Here is a 24,217-nt window from a genome sequence, read left to right as displayed (position 1 = left end):
TGTTGCTCGATGTCTGCCAAATGCGCATCTAAAGCGGAGAGCCACTGAGAACTAGAATATTTGCTGAGCGAATTCTGACTCTCGCGCATTGCTCTCACTTTCGCTCTCTCGTTTTCTTACTCATTCTCAATCATTTTGTGGCACGCTGGTCGTGCGTGTGTTTGTGTTCTCGAGCATGTGTGTGTGGTTGTATGCATGACATTTGAAATTTTGTTAATGCCGTGTTAATTCGCCGCGGCAGCAAAGCTGATAAGAATGTATGCTTATATAAAATTCATTTTAAAACCGAATAAATTGAGTCACTGAGAGCATGTAGTGCCGGCTAATTGATGCAATAGACTATCGACAATCGGCAATCGGCATGACAACAATATTAATTATAAATATGTATTAATGCATTGAAAAGTGAAATTAGTTTAGTAACAGTTTTTACTTTCAATGGACCGGCGATCCAGCCCTTGCACAACTAAAGTAAACAATGTAAATTTTATGCTTTTCACTTTCGTTGCGAGAACAGGTGCAGGTTTAGCGGCGATTACGAAAAGCCCGTTAAAATTGCAGCGACATCAGATCCAGCTCCCAGCTCCAGTTGGCACAATGCGAAACGTTAAACAAAACAAAAACTGAAAAGAAAAAAAAAAGAATAAAACAAGAGCAAACAGCAACAAAAAAAACAGTTACAATTCGATTTCAAATGAATTGCAAAATGCAGCGAAAACAATAGAGTGTGCGGAAAAGTAGAGCGAGGGAGAGCGCGGCGAAGCGGGGCGAATAAGCTCAAGCTCAACTGTGCACTGTGTACCGAGCACGGCGATTACTGAGAAAATCAAGCTCGGAGTCAGTCAGGAAATGCAAATTGCGCTAATTACGTTGGGCATAAAGCGTTGCGATATTTACTGTTGTATGCGCTGTACTTGCTGTTGTTGTAAGTGTTATTGCCATAATCGTTTCTAACTGAATAAAAATAAAATGCAATGCAATGAACATAAAGTACCCTCACACACACACACACACTTCCATATGCATATGTATAGCTAAGTGCAACAACAACAGCAACAGCTGTGACAAATGACCATTGTATGACATTAATAATAATAATTTAATGCTGGAAAAACGATTTCGCAATGGAAAAAACTTAGCGAAGCGCGCAAAAGCCAAATCCCTTGTCATGTCATGCTGCAATTAAACAAAAGCAGAAAAAACACCGACGACAACAACAAAAACAATTATAAATGAAAAGCGACAACAGACAGTCGGACATTAAACAGTTAATAATACTAGCTGACAATTAATGATGTATGTAAAATGTGACCTCAAAAAAAATATATAGAAATAAAACTGTCTGTGCCACATCGCGTGGCGCCTTACACTTGTATAACTGTAAGCGTAAACGAAATCGAATTAGAGTCCAATCAGAAAACAGACACACACACACATACACGCGAGTCTAAGCGTCACATATCAGCTGCAATGTTTTTCCATTTCCAAGTTTCCATCTCCAGGCAGCAGCTTGTAGGTGGGCGGTGGGCGCGGCCGGTGACTGGCGCCAATGAAATCAAAACAACGATAGGAACAAAAACAATTCGAGGAAAAAACACCAAGCTCTACTATAAATAATAATAATAAACAATAACAACAAGACTCAACAACAAGATCTTAGAATATGAAATGAAACATTACAATATAACAATACTATATATAGCTAGATAAAGCAAGAAATCTTTAAATGGAATTAATGTTTATAGATACGATCGAAAATCAAGTTATTTTTAATCGAACTTTACTGTCTTTCAGCTGAACAAAAAAAAAATCCCCTTAAAATTCGCAGAAATTTGTATTAAATGCTTTTAAAGGAATATCATTGCAATCTATATTTTTTTTTAAAAAATTATACTAATGCTCTATGAATAGATCATAAATTAGGTCTAACAATATAAACCGTAAAATGGAATTAAAATTTTATAGCCGAATACAAAGAACTTTTTGTTTGGCATCAAAATAAAAATTTCATTAATACAAATTTTAATTTTAATAGAAATTTATACATATTTATAAAAACCATTATGAATATAAATAAAACGCAATTACTAATATAAATAAATATTAAATTATCAAGTCATTAAAATTTGAAATTCAGACTTTAACGCTCTAAAAATACTTACACGATATTTATCTTTAAACAAAAACGTATTCAGCTGTGCTTTTATTTATTTTGTCAAAATGTGCTTTTAAACCAATTTTAAAATTATTTATTAATCGCTCTTTGTTTTTTCACGTATGTATTATATGAGTCATAAAAACTTATCTTAAAATTGCTGTTTATCAATGAAATCATTTAAGCAACAGCGCCCTCTTTTGTCTGTCTCTCGCATTACTTCTTATCAATTCCAATTGCAGTTCCAGCGTGGAAATTAAGATAACTTCCAAGCCCACGCTGCACAGCGACTGATGAACGTAACTTTACTCATGCATGCTCACATGAATACATACATACATATATATGTACACAGTACGTACAAACACATATTTGTATGTATGGGTCACCCAAAACCCAGCTATGTAGCTTAATCTCTTTGAAGTACTGCATTAAGATTAGACCTTGTTTTTATTGTCTTAGCCACTTGCATGCCTATCATTGTTGTTGTTGTTGTTGTTATTTGCTTATCAGCTGCAGCCGCCGCTGCTGCTCCTACTGCTTACTGCACTTGTAGCGCCACTTTCGGTTTTATTTGCTAACGCTGCAGTTCGAGTTCGAGTTCGACTTCGACTCTCCAAGTTCGCTTGACTTGAATCACGGCGAAATTGTTGCTGTGCTGGAAATGAAGATTCATTGTGTTGTTGACACAGCTGCAGTTGCTTTTGCGCTGTTGAACTTTGCAATGTTTGCGCTGGCAACGACTTTTACCTCAGGGCCAGCCTTCGCTGCCCACTTCATCATCATCGTTCCAGCCGCAGGCACTCTATGAAGGCGAAAACAAAGCAACAAAACTAACGTAAAATGAGCTTTGGGAGAACACGCCTGCGTAGCTAGCTCGTTTTGCTTGGATGCTCTTTCGCTCTGTCGCCCCCGCATGGCAACTGTCTCGCTCGCTCGCACGCATACGCACATCTACACGCACTCGCACACAGTTACAGCAGACACTTTGCATGCTATTTGTTTCGTTTATTTGACTTTCTCATTAACTTTTGCTTACTCTGCGTCGCTCGGCTCTTCTTTTTTTTTCTTCTCTTATATTTTGTTGTTTTTGTTTAACTGAAAGTTGCCGCAAGATTTGTATGCGCACCTGATCAAACTTCACGTTCACGTCATTTTCATTTTGCCGGCTTGTGGGAATTATTTTGTTGATCTTGTGATTTGCCAAGTTTACACGCGTATTAGTATGTGTATTTGTATGTATGTGTGAGAGTGTGTGTGCTGGTATGTGTGTAAATATTTGTTACGCCTAAGCTTAGGCCTAGACTTTGAGCCTAGACTTTGAGCCTAGACGCAGGTGCCGCAATTAAAGTCTATTAAGCTGAATTTATAACTTGCAGCCGCAATGGTTATAAATTAAAAAATTTAGTCAAATTAGCGCAGCGACGACTGCAGCCGCGTAAGTCACTTTAAAAAAGTGCAAAGCAAGGCGTCTAGCGGCCCCAACGAGTGCGAGTGCGAGTGCGAGTGCGAAGGCGAGTGCATTGCAGGTGTTTGAACTCAAATGTCAGCCAAATGTCGACGCGTCGCTGAGGCGAATGCTAAGGCAATGGCGAACGGGGCGAATTCGGGGGATGGGCTAAATAATTGGGCGACAGACGCTGACGTTGCTTCGCCGCTGCTGCTGCTGCTGCTGCTGGCAGTAAACATAAAATTTGCGAATGGCGATCGCACGGCGCGTGCAATGCGAAATGCAAAACAAACAGTTTTTCGATATCACACCTACATACCCACAAACACACACGCACACACACACCCAATGTGAACAATTGAATGCGTTCAGGAGTAAAAGTATGTCACACTCACACACACGCACGCTTGCATACAAGCGCGCAGCGCCAGAGCGTGAAAGCTCTCTTGAGAGAGCACAACTGGAAAGCAGCAAAGGTCTACATTCCAATTGGGGTGCAGCAGCCGAAGGGCGTTGACATTTCGAGGGCAAAAGCAACATGAACAGTGACTCTCAGCAATCTCTCTCTCTCTCTCTATCTCTGTCTGTCTCTGTTTCGCTCTCCCTCTGTTATGGATTGCAATTTCCAGTGTCAGTTTCCAGTGCGCTGATTTGTGCCTGTCGGTTGGCCAATTTTTGTCTGTGCGCCGCATTTGAATTTCAGTTTCGTCAACTTAATCAAAACGGCGGCCCAGTTGGCGCTGACGCTGACGTCGGCGCCGGCGCTGGCAAAACGAGCTGGTGACAAATCTGCAACTGCAGCGACAGCGGCTGCGGCAGTGGCAGCGACAGCCGTACCCATTGTGTTGCACCGCCTGCCACGGCATCTGCATGTGGGCGTCGTTTTGCGGACGCCGATTTTGAATTTGATTTTTGGGCCTGCCTCATGTGTTCCGTGGCGATGGTGGGTCAAATGCCTGGCCAAAAGGGTGTGACGTTTGTTTCATTTTATTTGGTTTTGTTGTTGTTTTTCTTTTTTTTTTTTTTTTTTTTTTTTTTTTTTTTTTTGGTGACTGTCTTTGGCTTCGACATCGAATTCGAATTTCGAGCTGCGGCTCCGTGTGGCCGCATGTGGGCTTAATTTATTTTGACTTTTGGCCATTTAGCTTGAGATTTATCTGGCCTAAACTATGCGCCGAGCCAACAGCAACAATGACAACATTTCGGAGTCGCCTGTTGACGCGTGGATTTAATGTGCCAAATGCGAACTGCGAGCGGCTGTTCGCTCAGCCTGTTAACGGATTAGAGCCTGGGTGGGTCTCCATCTGGCACCATAAACCATTTCTTGACACGCCCGTCAAATTGAGTTGTCACCCATAAGAAACAGCTCTCAGTTCTCAGTTCTCTGTTCTCGGTTGTCTGTTGTTCATGTTCTAGGGATTAGCGATAAGGGAATCATTCCAGACCCATACAACAGCTCATAAACTCTGCATTATTTATCATAAATTTCCAGTCTGTGTGCGTCAGCAGACGGAACTGCAAAGGTTGGTTGTGATTTTGGCTAAAATAAATCAAATATTCAAATTTTTTGGCTATTCATGGAATATTTCTTCAGTCATTGGAATTTTTGTCTAAATGGAAAAGTTTGCTTAGTTTTTATAGTTTTTTAAATGGAATATCTAAAATCTAGGTAAAGTAAGCTCACTCAACGTCTTTCTCATGCGCTCTATCTGTTCATCAGATTCTATATGTTTTATACTAATATAATGAATATTTTATATCTACGAAATATCAACATACGATAACTACTTAGATAAGCCCTTAAATTATAGTCCTGGAATATTCCATGTAATATAAGTTAGGTTAGATTTCTTGAATCATTCCAGTGGTTCTTCATGTCAGCTGAAGTTATTTAAAAAATCCATATATGTAAATTCAATATAACATCTGCTTTCCATCATTTGTTAACTCTTTTTCACAACTCATAAAGTAAACAACCATTTTTGTCGCATTTCCCTTCCATTTCAACTCAAGTGCCTTAAACTCTTCAAGTCTTCCAGTCTGGAAATCTGGCATTTTTCAAACAACAAAAAATTGCTGACAACTTGTGTATCCGCTGTCTGTTTGTTGGGCTCTGGTTGTTTATGCAGCTAACTGCGGGTGCGTCTAATGGTTCAATCAGCGGCAAATTTTCCAATCAGTTCCCACATTAATTATGCCACAATTAAAAGACGACTACGAATAGGCCGGAGTCTGCAGAGTTTGGGCGCGGGAATTCCACTTGAATGGCTGTCAATAGGGCGAACAATGCGCCACTTGAAGTAGGCACAGCAGTAGAAGAAGCAAAAGAGAGAGATAGAGAGAGAGAGTGAGAGAGAGAGATCTTGAACCAAAATGGACCCTTAACCCGCATTTGTGAGCAGCTATTGACGCCCTCGCTTTCTACTCCTCTCTCCCTCGCTCTCGCTCTGTCTCTCTCACTCTGTCCCTGTCATTGTCTCTGCTGTTGACCTCCAGCGTGGACAAATGCCCACACAGCTGTGTAGCTCTGCTGGCTGCTCTGCTCCGGTCTGCAAAGTGTTTGCAAACTGTGCACAGAGAGGCGGCTAATTTCGTAGAAATCACAGAGCGTGATAGACAGAGAGCGAGCGAGCGAGAGAGAGAGAGAGAGAGGTAAAGTAGAGGCAGACAGACAAGAGCAGCGTCAGCAATTGGACTGGGAACGGGTGGGCATTGTCAGCGTTACGCATTTCCTCTCAGGTGTGCCGATCTGTCCGTCCGTTCGTCCGTCGGTCCGTCTGTCCGCCCGTCCGCCCGTCCGTCTGTCTGTGTCGGTGCCAAACAAAAGCGTTAAAAAGTAGGTGCAGCTGGGGCAGCGGCCGTTGCGGCTGCGGCGGGATCGCAATCGGGATTAATGAGCAACAGTCGCAGACAACAGCAACAACAACAATAACAACAGCTACAAAGTGAGTGGGAAAATGGAAAGGCCGCTCATTGAGCAAACAAACAGCAAATAAGCAACATGTAAGAGAACCATGTGAGCGACAATATGCATAACGTTTAAATACCCTGTAAAATATGAAATATGTATGCATACCTATATAGAGTATATACGTATATGTATAAATATATATGAAATGAAGTATATACATATATTATATAGTTCCATGTATTTAATTTATATACATATATTATGTATGCTTCTATGCGATTCTCAGTAAAATGAGGAAATTCAACATATGTATGTGGATGGCGCTATAACAGGAATGAACATTAGATCAAAGAATATTGCTATAGTTAGAATAGAGAACTATAGAATGAATTGATAGACAAATGGAAGATTCCAGATGAAGTAACTACTAATAGAGTTCAAAGAGAGTCACCTATCCACGCTATCCAGTCAATCTGTGCCAAGTGTAAATCTCTACTTACAACAAATCTCAACATTTGTAACTAGAACACCCAACTGCATTCGATTACAGGGTATCATTACAGCAAAGCCGTGTCGCTGACTGAGCTGCGGCTGCTGGCTGTTAGCTGGTTGACTGAGGTGAGCTGGTGGTGCGACTGGGACTGAGCTGGTGGCTAATGATGCCGCTGCTACGTGACGTTCGTTGCCAAGTGGCAGCAAAAGAATTGTTTCTGATATTTTTTCTCATTATGAATTGTGCCATTCTGTGGCAGACGTCGCAGCGTTTGTCGTCATGACTGCAATCGCCTTATCTGCCACTGACTCTTACTCTCTCCCCCCCTCTCTCTCTCTCTCTCTCTCTCTCTCACTGTCTCTCACTCTTTATCTTCATCTGTATCTGTAGCTGCAACGCACCTCGTTTTCCGGCTTACGGTAAAGTCTGTTGACTTAGCCGAAAATAAAATGAGAGATAAGAAAATTGCCGAGTGTAGGGCGGCTATAATAGGCGGGGCAAGCGGCATCTTGCATGTTGAGTGTTGCATGTTGCATGTGGATGTGTGGCAGGCCGCTTCTGTTTTTGCTCAGCTTTTTTTTTCCATATCCGTCATTTAATTGACGGCTCGAGGACTTTTCACAATAAATCATAAAGCCACGATGATTTGTTTGCAATTTAAATGCAAATAGCGACCACCCAACTAGCAGGAGGAAGAAGAAGACTCCGCTGGTGCAGAGCAGCAGAGGCATTGCAAAATTATAACTTAATTTCGAGCAACGAAAATGTTGGCAATCGCTCGAATTGCACCAGAAATCGCCTCGAGCGACAACTGGAGCGGGGTACGACGCGAGAAGCGGGGGGCGGGCGACGATGAATGTGGCCAAAAGTGGAAGCCACACAATGCGAGCCAATGCGACCACGGGGCATGATTTGTCTTCAAAATCAACTCACAGACCAAAGCTAACGAAAAAAAAAAAAACTCTCAACTTGGAACAGAAATGAATGCGAAATTCGAGATTTGCGAATCGATTCCCAATGATCGACCGATCGAATGAGCTGTAGCTAAGATTGAAGAGATTGAAATGGACAGAGATTATGATTAAGTATGTTGCAAAATGCTAAAAATTTATCAAATGTATAAGGGGTTTGCTATGGTGGTTATCGATTAATATCGATTTATTTTATCTCAAATAATACAGTTAGCTATAATTAATGTGTTAATCATCGAACTTGGATGACATCAGCATAAGTTCAATCAATAGTTCTATGAATATTTTCCACTCTAAGTTATCGATAGCAATTTTTAGTCTGTTAAAGAATCAACATGCTTAGCTAGTTGCTTCTTTTTAGACTAAGAAGAATATTGATATGTATTTTTATAATAATTATAATTTTAATAGCATTTTTATGGCTGTTTTCCATATGAAAAATAAGTTATCGATTAATAATAAGCATAATTCTTATCGCTCTGGCCTATCGTTTGTCGACTTAGGTACATTAATATTTAACTATTCTTAGCTAAACTTAAAGAATCACAGATTAACTATTTTTTAGCATTAGCTGTAAATATTATCGATATACGCATAAAATTAGGTTGACCAGAAAAAAGTGAACTTTCAAGTGATCTAACTTTAGCCCTAAACTGACAAGAACATAGCTCAATATTCGTTTCAATAAAACTATCACTACAATTATATGTATGTATGTATGTAAGAACTCTAAGGTATTTCAGGCTATCTTTGCTCTCAGTCCAATCCACCCTGCAGTTGGCGTGTAGGGCATTTGGGCAAAGGCCTGACTAAGCCCTGGCTGTAAGGGCAATTCCAAGAAACGCATTGCTTTGTTTGACGTCTCCGGCTGTGGGTCTCAGTCAGCCGTTGGCAGATCAAGCTACACTCCAGGGCCCCAACCAAAGCCGAGCCCCAAATATTAATAAAAGTCGTCATCGTCCAAAGGAAGCGCAGTCGAGCCCAAAAAATACAAACGAAAGACCAAACCACAAAGCACACAAAAAATAAAAAAAAAAAGGCAGCCGAAAGAATGAGAAAAAAAAGTTATGCCACGCCGGTGTTCAACAAATTTCAATCTCGGCTCAAAGGCAAAGGCAAAAAGGCGGCCAGCAAGCAAAAGAAGCAGCGGCCACAGAGGCTGGGGTTGGGGCAGCGGTAGGGGCAGCTTTGGAGGCAATGGAGACTGCTTTTGGGGCAAGATGCACGTGCAGCATTGAAATGCGCAGCGCGTTGTGCCCAAAGGATCTGCGCTAAATAAAAAGCAGGCAAGCGAGACAGACGACCGAAGAAAGAGAGTCGAAGAGAGAGAGCGAGAGAGGAGCAGAGGGAGCGGCAAGGAAGTCGAAATGAATTGAAAGAATTCCTTGCGGGGCAGAAACGTCGACGGGCAACGCGTCTCGACGCTGATCAAACGCAAAGATAGCCACAGCCGGGCAGACAAAGTACAGGGTATACAGGGGAGGAGGAGGAGCAGGAGACGGTGCACAGGGTATCACAGGGGTATCTGGATTTGAGGCTTGGTCATTCGTTTTGACCAAAATGCGCCTAAGAATTTCTGTGGCTTCGTCTGCGCCTGCGCCTTTTGATTTCACAGCGTCCTCTTCAAAGAAGGCTTCACTGTGTCTGTGTGTGTGTGTATGAATAGTTTTTGGTTGAATTTAATTTTTTTTTTTTATATTCATTTTTTTTTTTTTTTTTTTTGGGCTTTTTCAAGGCTTTTGTCGTTTGCCTTTGTTCTGGCAAGCGAGCTGAGGACGGCCACATTATATTACGATTTGAATTTCAGATTGAGTTTTAATAGCACCAGCAGCCACACCGCCACAGTGAAGTGGAGAGCGAAACCACACCTGCATTTGATGTGGTTCTGTGTTACTTTTCGCAGTTCTGTTGCAACTGCTGCACACCTTCCCCCCTTCTCTCTCTCTATCTCTCGCTCTCCATCTATCTGCACTGCAATCTTGTTTTCTCGCTCTCTTTTTTTGGGCGCGTAGATCAGCTGCCACCGCCTCTTGCCACTTGCCTCTCGGCGCTCTGCTGCAACATTTCTGGGGTGTGAAATTTGCTCATAAAAGTAAAAAAAATAAAAATAAGCAAAATAAAATTCAATTTCACGCTTTTTTATTAATTGGCCCAGTCGAGTCGAGTCGAGCTTTAGCATCGGCGTTAATGAGATTTTTGCACAGCGATTATGAGGCCCAATCCTCAATCTGCAGTCCCCAATACCCCATCTCTCTCCTCTCTCTCTCTTCTGTTCCTCAAGCTGAGCGCAATTGAGCTCTTTTAGAGTTTGCCGACTGGGCTTGTTATTGCGCTTGGTGGATCCATTGATAGCGCTGCGCTAATTAGACAGCTGACAGCACGTTTATCACAGGGTATAGATTACATATATATAGCGAGAGAGGGTATACAATTCTACATAGTTACATGTATACATTCGATAAGTGAGCTATTTGCATTAAGGCTAAGGCAATTCTTAAAAAAAGTAGACATGAGCCTTGAGGCTAGGCTAGGCTAAACTCTAATAGGGTCTATTCAAGAATTTGGTAAAAGAATATAAAAAAGAAATTTTGATAAATATCATAAATTCTTATATAATATATAATTTTAATTATAATAAATAATTGAATAAAATGCCAACAAAAAATTAATTTTCTTATTAAAATGCATAATTATTATCAAATTTTATTTTTTAAATTAATTTTTACTTTAAATAAATTAATTTAAAATATGCTAAATTCAGAATGAATATTTTTAATATTTATAAAAAATTTAGTAAGCTAAAAATACAACATAAAATAATATTTGAAAATGTTTAATCATAAGTGTATACATCTAAAAATTCATTTATATGATATATACATGTATATAAAATATAAATAATTATTTTAAAATAAATATTATCAAATATTATTTGTATTCTAAAATAGAAATAATTCATATTATAAAATATTAATATTTTTTTTTAGATTACATATTATCAAATATTATTTATTATATGAGATTTAATCTGAATGTCATTTTTGTCATTAAAAATAAATAATTCAGTTAAACGTTTTTGATTTTTTTCTTGTGGCCATAAAAATGGCGTGTGTCAAAATGCAAATGAAATAGAATTGTGCATAATTCTTATCAGCGACGGCAATTGAATTGTTTTGGCCAGCGGCTCTGACTAATGCGCCACCAAAGTTGCTATGATTGATATGCGATATGCAAGTTGCAACTGCAACTGCAACGCGCTGCATGCCGCACGCTGCACGCAAAACAAAAGACAGCCGCAGCAGCTGCAAAACGAGGCAAAGCCAAAGCGACTTTGATAAATGCCATCCCACGCCTAGGCCAAGCCACAGCCTGCAACTGGCTGCGACTCCGGCTGTGGCATGCTGCAAAAAGCCATTTTGTTAGCCGCGTTTCATTCATTTTCATTTCGGTTTTGGTTTTTACTTTTTATTTTTATTTTTTTCGCGTTTTGCTAATTGATTCATTGATCTTGGCGATAGACCGCGCTCGTTAAATAATTCTTGCAGTCATTTGCACACCTGCCCCTCTCTCCTCCTCCTTCTCCTCCTCCGGCTTTACCTGTTGGCAGCGTCCAGTTTGTGGCCGTCAATTGTGCACAAAGACATTATTAGAGCCGTCTAAGGAATTCAATTCCATTTCCATTGTGTGCAGTGGGCTTGGTTACAGTTGCTGCTGCTGCTGCTACAGCTACAACAGCAACAGTTGCTGCTGCTGCTGCTGCTGCAATTTGTTAAATTGACAAAAACTGTGCGATAAAACATTGCGCGTTATTAAATTCAATAAATTTTCGTTACGTTTTCGTTATCGCCGCCACGAGATCAGCAAATACAAATTCTATTTAAGATACAATCCACAATTTTGTGATCGATAACCATGTTAATTGCCCGCAACGGGGCGTGGCCGGCGGACTCATGAAAAGGCAGTCGAGAGACAACATCGAACCAAGTTGTCAGTTGGCCAAGTTAGCCAAATCAACAGAGAGACAGAGAGAGAGAGTCTCAGAAGAAGCCGCCAAACATTTGTCTTTAGGCTTTTGCCAGCCCCCTCCCCTTTCCCCTCCTTTCTTGACTGGCCAAAATAAAGGCAGTTGACAGTTGCCTCAATTCGCGTATAATTTACGATAATGCGCTGCGCTTTGATTTAGGTATTGCCGTGCAGCCTGCACTCAGTTCGTGTGTACCACTTCCAGTTCCAGTTCCAGTTCGCAGTACCAGTTCCAAGTACTTGACTAACTTACGAGCTGCGCAGCTTGATCTGTCTGCGTTTGTCTGATGGACGCACTTAAATGCGCTGCAAATTTATGTTGACATTCAGTTGACACACACACACACACTGAGCACACACACACACTCGCAGTTGTCTCTGCTGTGCCGTCCCACCTTTTGCCATTTGTTTATGACTAGCTGCCTAATTATTTTATATGGCTGCCGCATATTCACACATGCCACCAATGGTTGCGGCGCTCTTGTGGCATCGTTGGCGTTGGGTGCGCCAAAATAGACAACAACAGCAACAACAGCAGCAGCAGCAATAGTTGCTGCCAAAAAATGGCAATATTCGCGGCGCCGTTTGCTGTCGATATGAAAATTTGTTTGCCATAAATATTGTTTTTCACGCGCCGCGCAGTAGCTGCGGCCGCATGCAGATGCAACAGCGGCAACAGCAGCAGCAGCAGCTGGCAACGCCAACGCTGCCGCCTCCTCCTTGTCATTGGCTCTGTGATCCGCAGCTCGGCGGATCAGCATTTTGGCCACATTGTTGTCAAACGTCAGCGCCCAAAAGAAAACCTGAAGCTAAAAAAAAAAAAATTTAAAAAATCGCATCCAGCAATTGGCAACTGGCAATTGGCAGCTCCTATAAATATTTGCGCTCTGCTGCATAACATTCAATTTTTTGTTTTTTCTCTTTTTTTTGCATTTTCCGTTTTCCATTTTATTTTTGTTTTTCCTTCCTCTTATTTGCCGCATAATTTATTTAACGCTTTTCGCAATTTATTGCGCATATTTTTATGGGCTTTAATGAAGTTGACTTTTATTTTGCATATTTTGACCAATTATTAGCTGCAAGATTAAGTATCCGGATTTCTTGTGTGATTTATAATTCAATTAACCCATCAATATGGCAACAATGTTGCATTACAATCAAAGATTTAGCTATAGAGTATTGGATATATACGTAGGTGGATAGCTAGATAAATGTAGATAAATAATGGATATGTGGATAAGTAAACGAGATATGGAGATAAAAGAGTAGACTTTTGAAGGTAGATAAGTATATATTGGTAAATAGATCGATACATAGATGGATATGTATGTATATATAGATAAAGATAGATCTAGGTACATGCTCACCTTAATAGACAGATCTAGCTGATCTCAGATCTCAGACAGGATTTTGACAATTGGATAAACAGGTATATGAGGTATAAGCTACTTCTCTTCAAATAAAAAAGACTAACACTGTCAAATTGATATCGATTCATATATCTTATGATATATAACATATATATCTTTTCCAGTATTCAATCTATTGAATATAGCTTAAAGGTAATGAAAATATCTCAAATATATTTAATATACCTATCCTACATTCTTTATCACCCATTCACTCTTAAAGATAAATTTACTATGGCTAAGATACAATGCAAACTTTCCTGTAAATGTTTCAGATACATTAGCCATCTTTTAGATATTATTCAAATTTATCAGATCTCTTTGAATATACATTTAATATATCTTAGATACAATGAAAACTGTTCATATAATGCCAAAGCTAAATTCCATAAATATTGCAATCAATATGTACCTCTCATATATCATTAAAGTTCATTTAATATATCTTAAACTTTTCATAAAATGCCAAAGAGACATTTCAGAGAGATCTGCAATGGAAAAACCTCTCAGCAGCTGCTTAAGATACAATTTTCGATTGTTTAGATACAAAGTTTAAGATGCAATTTTTCAAGCTTTTATCTTTTTACGCCTTCTCAGTTTTCATTTTCGTTTGGCATGTGAAGTGTTGGCAGACAGGAGCCGTTGCAAGCGATCTTAATCAGCGCCTTTTGGCAGCGGCAGTGGCAACATGTGGCATGCCACACAGCACAGTCTGTTCCACTGTTTGAAGTATGTGCTTCCGCAGCAGCGGCTGGCTTTCGATCAAATGTCTGAGTTGCCGTTGCCAATGCAATTGTTGCTGCCGCACCTAGCCATTGTTGTTGTCGTTCCACTGGAAGCTGAAAGCTGAAAGCTGGAAGACTGAGGGCCACTGCTGCGGCTGTCATTAGGCAAACATGTGCGGCTGTGCCGGCTGCAGTTGCCACAAAAGAAGGTGACGCAGCTGAAATCAATGCGCTGACCAATTGCCACACATGCAACATGGCACACATGGCGCATAGAGCAGTGGCAAGCGGCGCCCATTTGCTGCCTGCGACATACATACATGGGGCATGAGGCATGCTGAGCGCGACAGCTGCTGGCCCAAAAGCTTCCGCCAGCTGATGTTGCCGCTTCCGATGCAGAAACTACGCATAACCGATAGATACACATGTCCAATATATGTGCAACATGTGCACTTGCACCTGACTCAAAATGCCGCCCCATCAGTGCTGCCTGGTGGTTTCACCTGGTGGTGGTACTCCGCCGCCCCCTTTACGGCTACGCTTCGGTTTCGATTTCCTAACACAGTCAAGAAAGTCAAAAGCTGAAAACTCAACTCGCTGCCGCTGCTGCTGCGGCTGCTTCAATTACACAAAGTCATGCAGAGTTCCAGCTGGAACCAGGCCCCCTCCACTTGCCCGGCCCCTCAACTCATTCCACTGCGCTGCAGCTGAAAACCCACGAAAGTTGCCGAGCCGTGTCCGCGTTGCTATTGCTGTTGTTGTTGTTGTTGTTGTTTCTGGCGTTGGTGTCTGACTTTGTTTTAGTTTTTTGCTGCTGCTGCTGCTTAGCAAAACAGGTGCGTTTGCGTTTTGCAGGTGTTTCCCAAAAGCCACCACCAGCAACAACAGCAGCAGCAGCAGCAGCACTTGGACTCGGCTCGACTTCGACTTCGACTTCGATTTCAGCTTCTGCTCGAACCCCTTCCACTATGTCTATGTCTATGTCTCTCTCTTGCTCTCTATGTGTGTGTGTGTGCTTTGCTGTCTCGCGCTGTTTAGTAGTTACGCTTTACCGCTAGTTGCACAAATTGCCGCCCGCCGTGCTGCTCAGCTCAGCTCAGCTCGGCTCGGCTCGGCAACCAGCAACTGGCGCCAGTTGCTCATGCGCTTTGTGTTTCGTGTGAAAATCACAATTAAATGCAATTTTTATGCGCACCTACAAAGACGTCGTCGTTGGCTGTCGCTTCGGCTGCCGTCGCTGCCGCCTTCGGCTCCGCTTTCCCATTTTGCTAGCTGTGCGCAGCAGCTTCGGCTTTTCGACTCTTCGGCCTCGGCTTCGGCAATGCTGAGCTGAGAGTCGTTCGGCTCGGCTCAGCTGTCAGCTGCGCTGTTCGAAATGTCAGCTTGACAATTATTATGTCAAAAATTGTTTTTGTTTCTGTTTGCCTTTTTTCAACGTTTTTCGCCGGCTGCGCAGCCGCAGCTGTTGACTGTTACACGAGTTTTTATGGTAATTCAAGTTTCACTGATTTCACGTTCCATGTCGCACCCAAAAAACAAAAAACACAAAAAGACAAAAACATAATAAACCACAGCGGCAAATGGGTGAAAATCGAGCTAGGCGCGCTAATTGCCAAACGTCGGAGCAAGCGCTATAGTTGCTGCTGTAATCGTTGCTTGAGTCGCAGCGTTCCAGAGACATGTCCATTGGAAGCCATTGGAAGCTGTTGCGGGCTCGAGCGCGAGCTTCGTGTTGGCATTGCAGAATGCACAAAAAAACAATTAGCGCATACCAGAGAGAACGCACCACAATGTGGGGGAAACAATTGCAGCCACAATGCATGTGAAACAAAAGCGCAGAGATACCCTGTAATGTTTTAAAGGGGTATGTTGGGGTATATAAGTTAATTAGAATATATAGTTTATATGTACATACATGGATGCATTTGAAATTTGAAGCCTTTTATAAGTCTCTGACACAAATACATATTTATATTTATCGCTATTCTGTACTCTTCAAATTTTAATCAAATATCAGTAATAACAAGAACTGCTAACCTAATCCTTACTTACACAAACGTATTTCCTCTTTCCTCCTCTTTCTAGCTACTTCTAGAAATCACTTATAACTCTACCGCATACAAATGTGAAGTACAGGGTAACTCCAAGTCACGCATTGACAGTTGACTGCGTTTGATTTGGTTTGCGGGCAGCCAAACTGACATTTGAATGGGGCGACTGGCACCGAGTGGCCCCACTCTCAGTTTCCAGTCTCCAGTCTCTGCCTCAGTCGCAGCCCCCAAGGCAATTGGTCAATTGCTTTGTAAGCTGCAATCATTAACGCTAATAGGCGACGGCGACGGCGACGCAGACGCAGATGCTGACGCTGGCAGCGACGTCAGCAACTGTGAGGCAGCTGCACTCTTCTGGCTCAGTCTGCGTCTCAGCCTCAGCTGTGGGTAAAAACCCAAAATTCGAAAAATTTCTCGAAAGAGAATTTCTTTATATATATCATTTTTGCACACGTGCAACTGCAGTTGGGCGTCTACCTGAGGCTGTGGCTGGGAAACCCTTAATGGGCAGCGGCAGCGGAGACAATGACAATGCGTGAGAAAACTCGTTCGAGCGCATTATCTATGTGTGTGTGTGTGCTAGAGTGCTACCCTAACGGTAGTTGTTACGTTGCACTTGTTTACATGGGAAATGGGTTTTCACATCGTTAAGCCAACAGTCGTTTGTTTTCCACATAATTTCGCCGCCCAGGTAGCCAATAATTGGAAGTTTTCCGAGAAAAATCCGTAACAAAACTAAAATCAAACAAATTGCACTTTGAATAGTATTTTTAAGTAATTTATTTTGTAATATCTATAATTCATTTTTTGTTGCTTCTCTTTTCTTGCATCATGTTACATCATGTTTGGGAAAATGTGGTATGCCCGATTAGAAAATGTTAAAATCAAATAAAAATTAATTCATTTTGTTTGCTTTTCTTTTTTTTTATAATTAATTATTTTCGAAAAAATATATATTTTAAAACGCATAATTATGCTAAATAAAAAACACTTTGTACAAAGTATGCTACAGATCACAGAACATAAATATATTTATATATTTATTAATATTATTATTATTATTATTCAAGAGTTAAAAAGGAGGAAAACTTTTTGCTGTCGCTTAAACTAAATGATAAGAAAATTGTTCCTTGAGGTTTTTTCCATGTGTGTGTATAAATAAATGAAATAATAATAGGATAAAAATTTCTAGTTTGCTTTTGTTATGTATTTAAAATTAATAGGAAAATATTTAATTGAGAAAATGAGAATGAAAATTTTTGCTTTATTTTTTAGTTTTATTGCTGTTGTTTATTTTTTTTATTTTTTTATTTATTTTTTTTGCTTTGCATCTTATTATTCGTAAAATTATTAACATGATTTTCTTCTTTCAATTAAACCAAAAACTAAATATATAGAAAACAAAAATTATTCAGTTTTTCATTTCATTTTATCAAAGGAAAAATTAAATTGTTTAAAGCTTTGCCAAGTTTTTCTTTTCTTCTTCTTCATTCGTCTGCTACGTCTGCATCTTCTTCTACTTCTTAACTGCTGCTAATAGTTAAATGTTAAACGTTAAATGTTAATAATAATAATGTATTAGTGCTTACATTTTGTTTTTAATGCTATTTAGGTTTTGTTTTGTTTTTATAGCTAAACTCTTTCAATGTATTGGTGTGAAATGCTTTTACAGCCACACGCCCTGTGTCTGTGTGGGGATGAGGGTGTGTGGCTGCAGTGTCTATGTATTTGTAGATATAATTAATTCATTTTTCATTGATGTTATTGTTATTGTTTGCTTGTTGTATGTTGTTGTTGTTTGTGGAGATCTTCACACGAGTTGGTTTCTGAGTGGAGTTGAGTTTTGAGTGGAGCTGACTGTACTACACTGCGACTAACATTAATTAATATGATTTCTATAGCTTTAAATGTTTAGTATTAGTTGTAGGTGTTGATACTGCTGCCGCGGCCTCTGCTGCTGTCGGCTGCTTTACGATTGCCTGCTGTCCTTTTCGCCGCTGAATTGCTGCAATGAGAATAAGCGAGAGAGCGAAAATTAGTCAAATTTGAAAAATATAAGTATTCTTTATAAATGTATGTGTATGTGTATATCGACGTACATATAAGTGTGAGCAGTAGAGGCAGATGCAAGCAAAGCCTTAGTGTATAAGTGTATGCATGTGTGCTTAAGGCGAAGTCTCAAGTATAAGAATTGCGTATCAGTGTATGCATATGAGGCTTGAGGCGAAAGTCGTAGTATAAGTGTATGCCTGACTTGCACAACAAATCACGAATTATCAATTAATTTGCCGTTGTTTTCGTTCTTTATTTTACAGCTCTTCTTCTTGCTTTCTTACTTGTCTCGTTTGTTTACGAAGCGCTCGAGCTTCGTGTGCAATTTGTTGCTGCTTTTTTATTATTTATTTTTATTTTATTGCTCGGACAGAGAGACGTATCAGGAGAAGGGCCAAAGAAGAGGCGCCAACTGAGCGCCAGCGCAAGACTAAGAAAATCAAATGAGCTTGTAGGAGAAGTTGTTGTTGTTGTTGCGTCTTCTAATGTCGTTGCCTGTTATGTTGACTGACCGCAGTGCTTTGTCGGCTACTAGAAGGAGAGGGACAGACGTAGAGAAGGAAGTAGGGCAACGTCAGGGGTGCGCACAATGTAGAAAGCGACCGACTGGCGACTGGCGCACAGCTGCGCGGCGCGAAAAAGTACAAAAAAAGAACAGCAACAGCAAAGCAACACAGCAATAGCAGCAGCAACAACAACTACGTAACGAGAACATTTTGAACACGTGCATTTCTTCTTACGTCTTATACATACATACATATGCGCATATGAATGTACACACACATGCGTGTGTGTGTTTTTTCTTTTTTCGCTGCTGCTGTGCCTTTACGAAGGAATTTGTTGTTTTGCAGCCAGCAGAGTGACACATCATAACAGACCCACACACACAAAGCAGTAGTCGTGGAGAGGGTGGAGAGTAGAAGGGCGGCGAGTCTGAGGCGTGGGCAGCATGTCTCAATCTCAGTGCAGATGTTTTGCTTGCTTGCTTGTTTTTTTATTTTTTTTTTTCATTTGCCAGAGCAACACAGCCGTTCATAAGGCCTGAATGACCGACTAATTGTGCTGTGGGGTTTTTTACTTAAATACTTTTCTACACGAACAAAAAGATGCAAATGCATAATTAATCAACTGCACAAAAACAAATGCCACCAAAGAAGTGTGAAAGAGGGAGAGGGTAAAGATGGGAAATTTTATTGGAATTGTTTGAGCACGAATTGTGAAGAAATACATACATACATACATGCATGCATATACAAATACATCAGATTCATAACCTGTTGTACAATTTTTGTATTATTTTTTATACTTTTTATATATTTTTGTTTTTGCCAACATCATTTATAATCAATGCTGCTGCGGGCGGGCAATGAGAAATGCCAAAAACTGCGCTAATGAAGTAAGCAACAAAGTAACAGCAGCAAGAAGAAGAAGCAGAAGAAGAAGGCGTAAACAGACACACAGAAATAACTGAAACGGAGGCTGACGGATGATTCTCCAATTCTCCAAATGTCGAAGTCAAGCTTAAAGCTGCGTTAGCCTCAGTGCGTGTGACTGTATATAATATGTATGCATGTGTGTGTGAGTGTTTAGTTGCTTACAAACACACACATATGAAATAAATTTAAGTATCTGCAGGTGTTCATTTAAAACATCACAGACAGCAACAAAATGGAAGAAGAGAGGAAGACAAAAAAAAAGGCCGCGAGAAAAAAACACAAAATTAACAGCTACGCCGCAGTCGCGGTCGCAGCTACAACAAAAGAAAGAAAGAAACGGCGACAGCGAAAAATATGTGAAATGTCTACAAAAACAAAATGAAATTGTGCGAGATTTATTATTGTAGTAGTAGCTGTTGTTGTTGCTGTTGCAGCGAAAAGAAAGCAAGGCGAAAGAATGTAAATTTCGCACACTCACACACAAGCGCATGCAAATAAAATGAATTATATTTTTAAGGCGAGAAATGTAAATGCCGACAAACGAACAAACGGACGGCCGAAACGTCCTTACGCTGCTTAGCAGCAAATGAGGTCACAAAAACAACAATGCAAAAAAGTCGCGCTATCGCCGCTTGCTTAATTCGCTTGCATGTGTAAATTTTGTTCGATGTTTTCATTTTGTCTCTTTATTTTTGTTTTTTGGGACGACGTCAAAGCTGCGACATTTCATTTGCAATGCAAATTCAAAGCAGAAACAGAAAACCCAATGTGGGTGGGTGGGGACGCAGGCGCCCAACTTACCGTCGCTAAACTGTTGGGCAGCGGCTGCTGCTGCTGCTGTTGGGGCGCCGGTGCTGCCGCTGTTGCGGACGCCAGCGTTGTTGCTGTGGCTGCGGCTGTTGGCAGAATTGTGTTGGGACTCTGACGATCGGCGAGCGGCAGGCGGGCGGCAGCGGGACTAGAGATTTTGGCTAGCTGCTCCTGCTCGGCGGCCAGGCGCTGGGCCAATACATCATCGGCTGCGTCGAGATCCATCTCATCGCTCTCATCCTCATCTTCGGAGCCGCCGGCAGCTGCTGCTGCGGCGACGCCACTCAAAGCGGCAGCAGCATCGAAATTATTGATCTCCGGATGGGTTTCCAGCTCCGTTTGCAGATCGCAGATGTAGTCGATGACGTGCTGGATGATTTCCAGTTTGGAGAGTTTGCGGTTCTTCGGCATGAACGGCACCAGGTCTTTCAGCTTCGAGAGATACATCTTCATTTCGGCATTCTCGCCGTCGCCGCGATGCGGTGGATGGCGGGCGATGCGGCCATTAGGATTCATTGCCGGCATCGAGGCACCTGTTTGGCAAACGGCCGTCAAGGACTTCATTTTTGAGATGATCGCTTTACGCTCTTTGAGTAGAATTTTGGCGGCTTTTTACACGGCTTTTACCGGTTACTTGCGAGGTTTCAATAAATCGAAGTTAACTTCTTTCAAAATTCAACTTTGATGTGTTTTGGTTTAGCTGCGAGTTTTGTTTGACTTTGATTTTTTTTTGTTTATTTAAATTTTTGTTTTTCCACTTTACACGCACTTTTTGCCCTGTTGTTGCATTTGCATTTGAATTTGACTTTGATCAACAAAACAAAACACTTTAATCCAGCGTGTTTTCTATTGCATTTGTTGTCGAGTGTTGCTCAATTTTGCGTTTGCTATGGGTTAAATTTATTTGATTTCTTTATTATTCTTTTCTTCTTGCGCGGAGAAGCAACAACCTCTAACGAACACGATAAATTTCTATTTGGATGTGAGAGCGAGCCGAGTGTCGCTTTTATACCCGTGAAAGAGCCGAACGTCGAGTACTTCGTGTGTAACAGATACGAAGACGACGCTCGCTCTCGTGCTAACGCTCTCACTCTCCGCTCTCTCTGACCAAACAAAATCAACCAACCACCAACAGAGTCAGCAGAAAACTCGTTCCACGCAGCAAAGAGGGGAAACGCATTGTCATTTTTTTCCCCTTAAAATATAGTTTATATTTATTAAATATATACATATATAATTATTTCTTATTAAGTACAATATACAAAGTTCTTAAAATTTCTAATAAAATTATTTCTTATGATAAACTTTGCAATCAGCCCTCTCGAAGAGTGAAAATACGAACGTTCACACGAGCGCGAACAAAATGGCTCCGCCTATCGCAGAGCGGGAGAGTGAGAGAGCACCAGAGCTGCGTTGGAAAATTTCTGTGGATATAAAAGGGGCAATGGTGTGTAGAGCCTGACCACAGGATCTCAAACAGTTGGAGAGTAATTCCGTGTCGAATTGAAGTCAATCTCAGTTGTGGCTCTCATGTTGGCGGGGTAATTCAGAGGTGAGATGTGTAGAGCAGCAGCAACTGTATGTAGAGTCGCATCTGTGTATTATGAATGCTGAAAGGGGCAATGCGCCACCTTGTGGATGTTGTTGAATTGAGATGGATAAATAAATGTTGACTGATAAATGTGTGAGTTTTAATATGTGTGAGTTTTAATAAGTGGAGTGCAAATATATACATGTATGTATCTGCAAAAAGTCTTTACGGATTGAGCTGTTTCCCCAGCTTCCAACAGCTTAAAGTTGAGGTGCCAGCTCTCAACTCTGTGTAGAGTCCATTTGGCTTCCACTTAAATGCCACAACGCTCAACATTTGTGGAAATTGTGGATGCTACAACTTCTGTAGAATTTCCCCAGCTTCCACAACTGTGCTGCGATTGGTCGGCTGCAATGCATGCACTCTCTGGATCTACATTTCACTCAGCAACTCTCGCAATCATACTCTCCCTCTCTGCACATACGATGTGATTTTGTGAATGAAAAAGATTCAAAGTATGAGAAGTTATATTCTTTCTTTCTTCGTGGCTTATCTTAATTTGGGTTTATGGTATCAGCGACCAGATACATTCATCTCTCTGTGTATGTGTGTATGAGTTGCCCCGTCTCTCTTGACTCCGCTCCCACATAGTAGAACAACTTGTAGGGTTTCTGCTGGGCATGAAATCACGATCATATTACACGAGACCACGAACCACAACGACAATGACAACGACGACGAAGGCGACAACGACGCCAGTCGAGTGTTTGATTTGTGTTTGTATTTGACTGTGGATGTTGATGTGGATTTGAGACTGCCGCCCATTGAGGAAATGTGAGGGAAATGCTCATTGAAAGTGAGGCCTGTTTGTGAAAAATGACACGTCTGGCAATAGTCTGCGTTCCACTGCAGTGGAGCACTTCAAGAGCTAATTGAAGCGCAGCATTCATTCACTAAAAGGCAAGAGTGAGCGAGACGCATTACTCTCCAAAAATTATATTCATTGACTCAAATTAGCGCCAATCAGAGAAAGAGCGCGAGGGGAGCATCTGGAAGGAAACTGTAATCTTCGCTGTGGAATTTCGCGCGAATTTCCAAGTAAGGCAACGAAGGTGTTGCATGAAATACACAAGAAACCGTGTCGAAAATCTAAACTGCAATAATTAAAAAAAAAAAATGGAAAACATAAAAAATGCTAGCAAAAAATAATATAACCAAGCCAACAAACAGTTCAAATTTCCAGCAAAAATACCGATCATAATTTTATGACTTCGCCAAGAGTTTTTTTTGCCTCTGCCTCCTCTGCTGCCAGGCGGGCAGGACTTGCTTTACGACTCTTTAGTGTTTCGCATGAATGACAAATGAGCAGCGACGAAGACGACGCAAGCAGATGCAACAGGTTAAGCACAGAGTGGAAGCAGACTGGAAGTGGCAACGGGCAGGGGACAGTCGGGGGAATAGAACTTGCGATGCAAAGCGTTGCGATCACATGTCAATCAGTAGACCTAGAGCTGAAGCCAGAGCTGTTGCTGAAGCTGAAGCTGGGAGTCTGGCTAGACGGAGCAGGGGCAAGAGGCACCTTGCTAGATGGCGTTGCAGATATGCATGCCGCATGCCGCGTGCATAGCATGTCGAAATCCAATACGCGTCACTCAACCAGTGTCCGCGTCTAGGCCATTAAAAAGAAAACCTGAAGGGTGACAACCCCACCTCTCCTCCGCGTAAATTCCCCTCGCACTGCTGCCGTCCCTTTCTAGCTTGTTGACATGCTGCATACGCGAATCTCATTAATGAATTCGGCGCGACAATTTCTGCGCTAGCCGTTTGTTTCATTTCATTTTTGTTTCATTCTTTGACTTATTTTTAGCTTCACACATATGTGTGACTATCTGAGTGTGTGTGTTGGTGCACCTCTCTCCTTTCCCAACTGGCATTCAGCATATCATTTGGCGACTTTTCGCTGTAGCCTTGTCGCTCGCATCCGGCCTTTGGTTGTTATGGTAACTGAATACTAATTCAAGCAGTCAAAGCGCTTCCAATAAGCGGCACTCGTAGAGCTTTTGTTTATTTTGTCTGTTTGCGCAAAAAAAAAAAAGAGACAAAATCAACAACAATCAGCAGCAATGCGTGGGAATGAGAACTTCAACTGGAATGGCCTTTTTGCTTTGTTTACGCAAATGCGTGAGCATGACAGCGGGAC

At 41.2% G+C, this 24,217-nt stretch overlaps 1 protein-coding gene across 1 annotated transcript; it reads right to left on the bottom strand.

Annotated features, from left to right (window-relative positions):
- Positions 1 to 17,658: 17,658 nt before the first annotated feature.
- On the bottom strand, positions 17,659 to 21,471 carry LOC6581868 (protein extra-macrochaetae). The gene is made up of 2 exons (XM_002007554.4): positions 20,478 to 21,471; positions 17,659 to 18,193 (listed from the first exon to the last, which is right to left on the bottom strand). The coding sequence occupies exons 1-2, from the start codon at positions 21,048 to 21,050 to the stop codon at positions 18,158 to 18,160; spliced, it is 609 nt and encodes a 202-aa protein (XP_002007590.2). The 5' UTR covers positions 21,051 to 21,471; the 3' UTR covers positions 17,659 to 18,157.
- Positions 21,472 to 24,217: the final 2,746 nt, after the last annotated feature.

The sequence above is a fragment of the Drosophila mojavensis genome, unplaced genomic scaffold (assembly GCF_018153725.1).
Source record: "Drosophila mojavensis isolate 15081-1352.22 unplaced genomic scaffold, ASM1815372v1 contig_74, whole genome shotgun sequence".
Lineage (NCBI taxonomy): Eukaryota > Metazoa > Arthropoda > Insecta > Diptera > Drosophilidae > Drosophila > Drosophila mojavensis.
This window is presented reverse-complemented; position numbering and strand designations above follow the sequence as displayed.

Coding starts and splice junctions, on each gene's coding strand:
- LOC6581868 (XM_002007554.4), bottom strand. CDS start 21,050: ATGAAGTCCTTGACGGCCGTTTGCCAAACAGGTGCCTCGATGCCGGCA. Junction 18,194..20,477: donor TGCCCAACAGTTTAGCGACG/GTAAGTTGGGCG, acceptor TTCTCATTGCAG/CAATTCAGCGGCGAAAAGGA.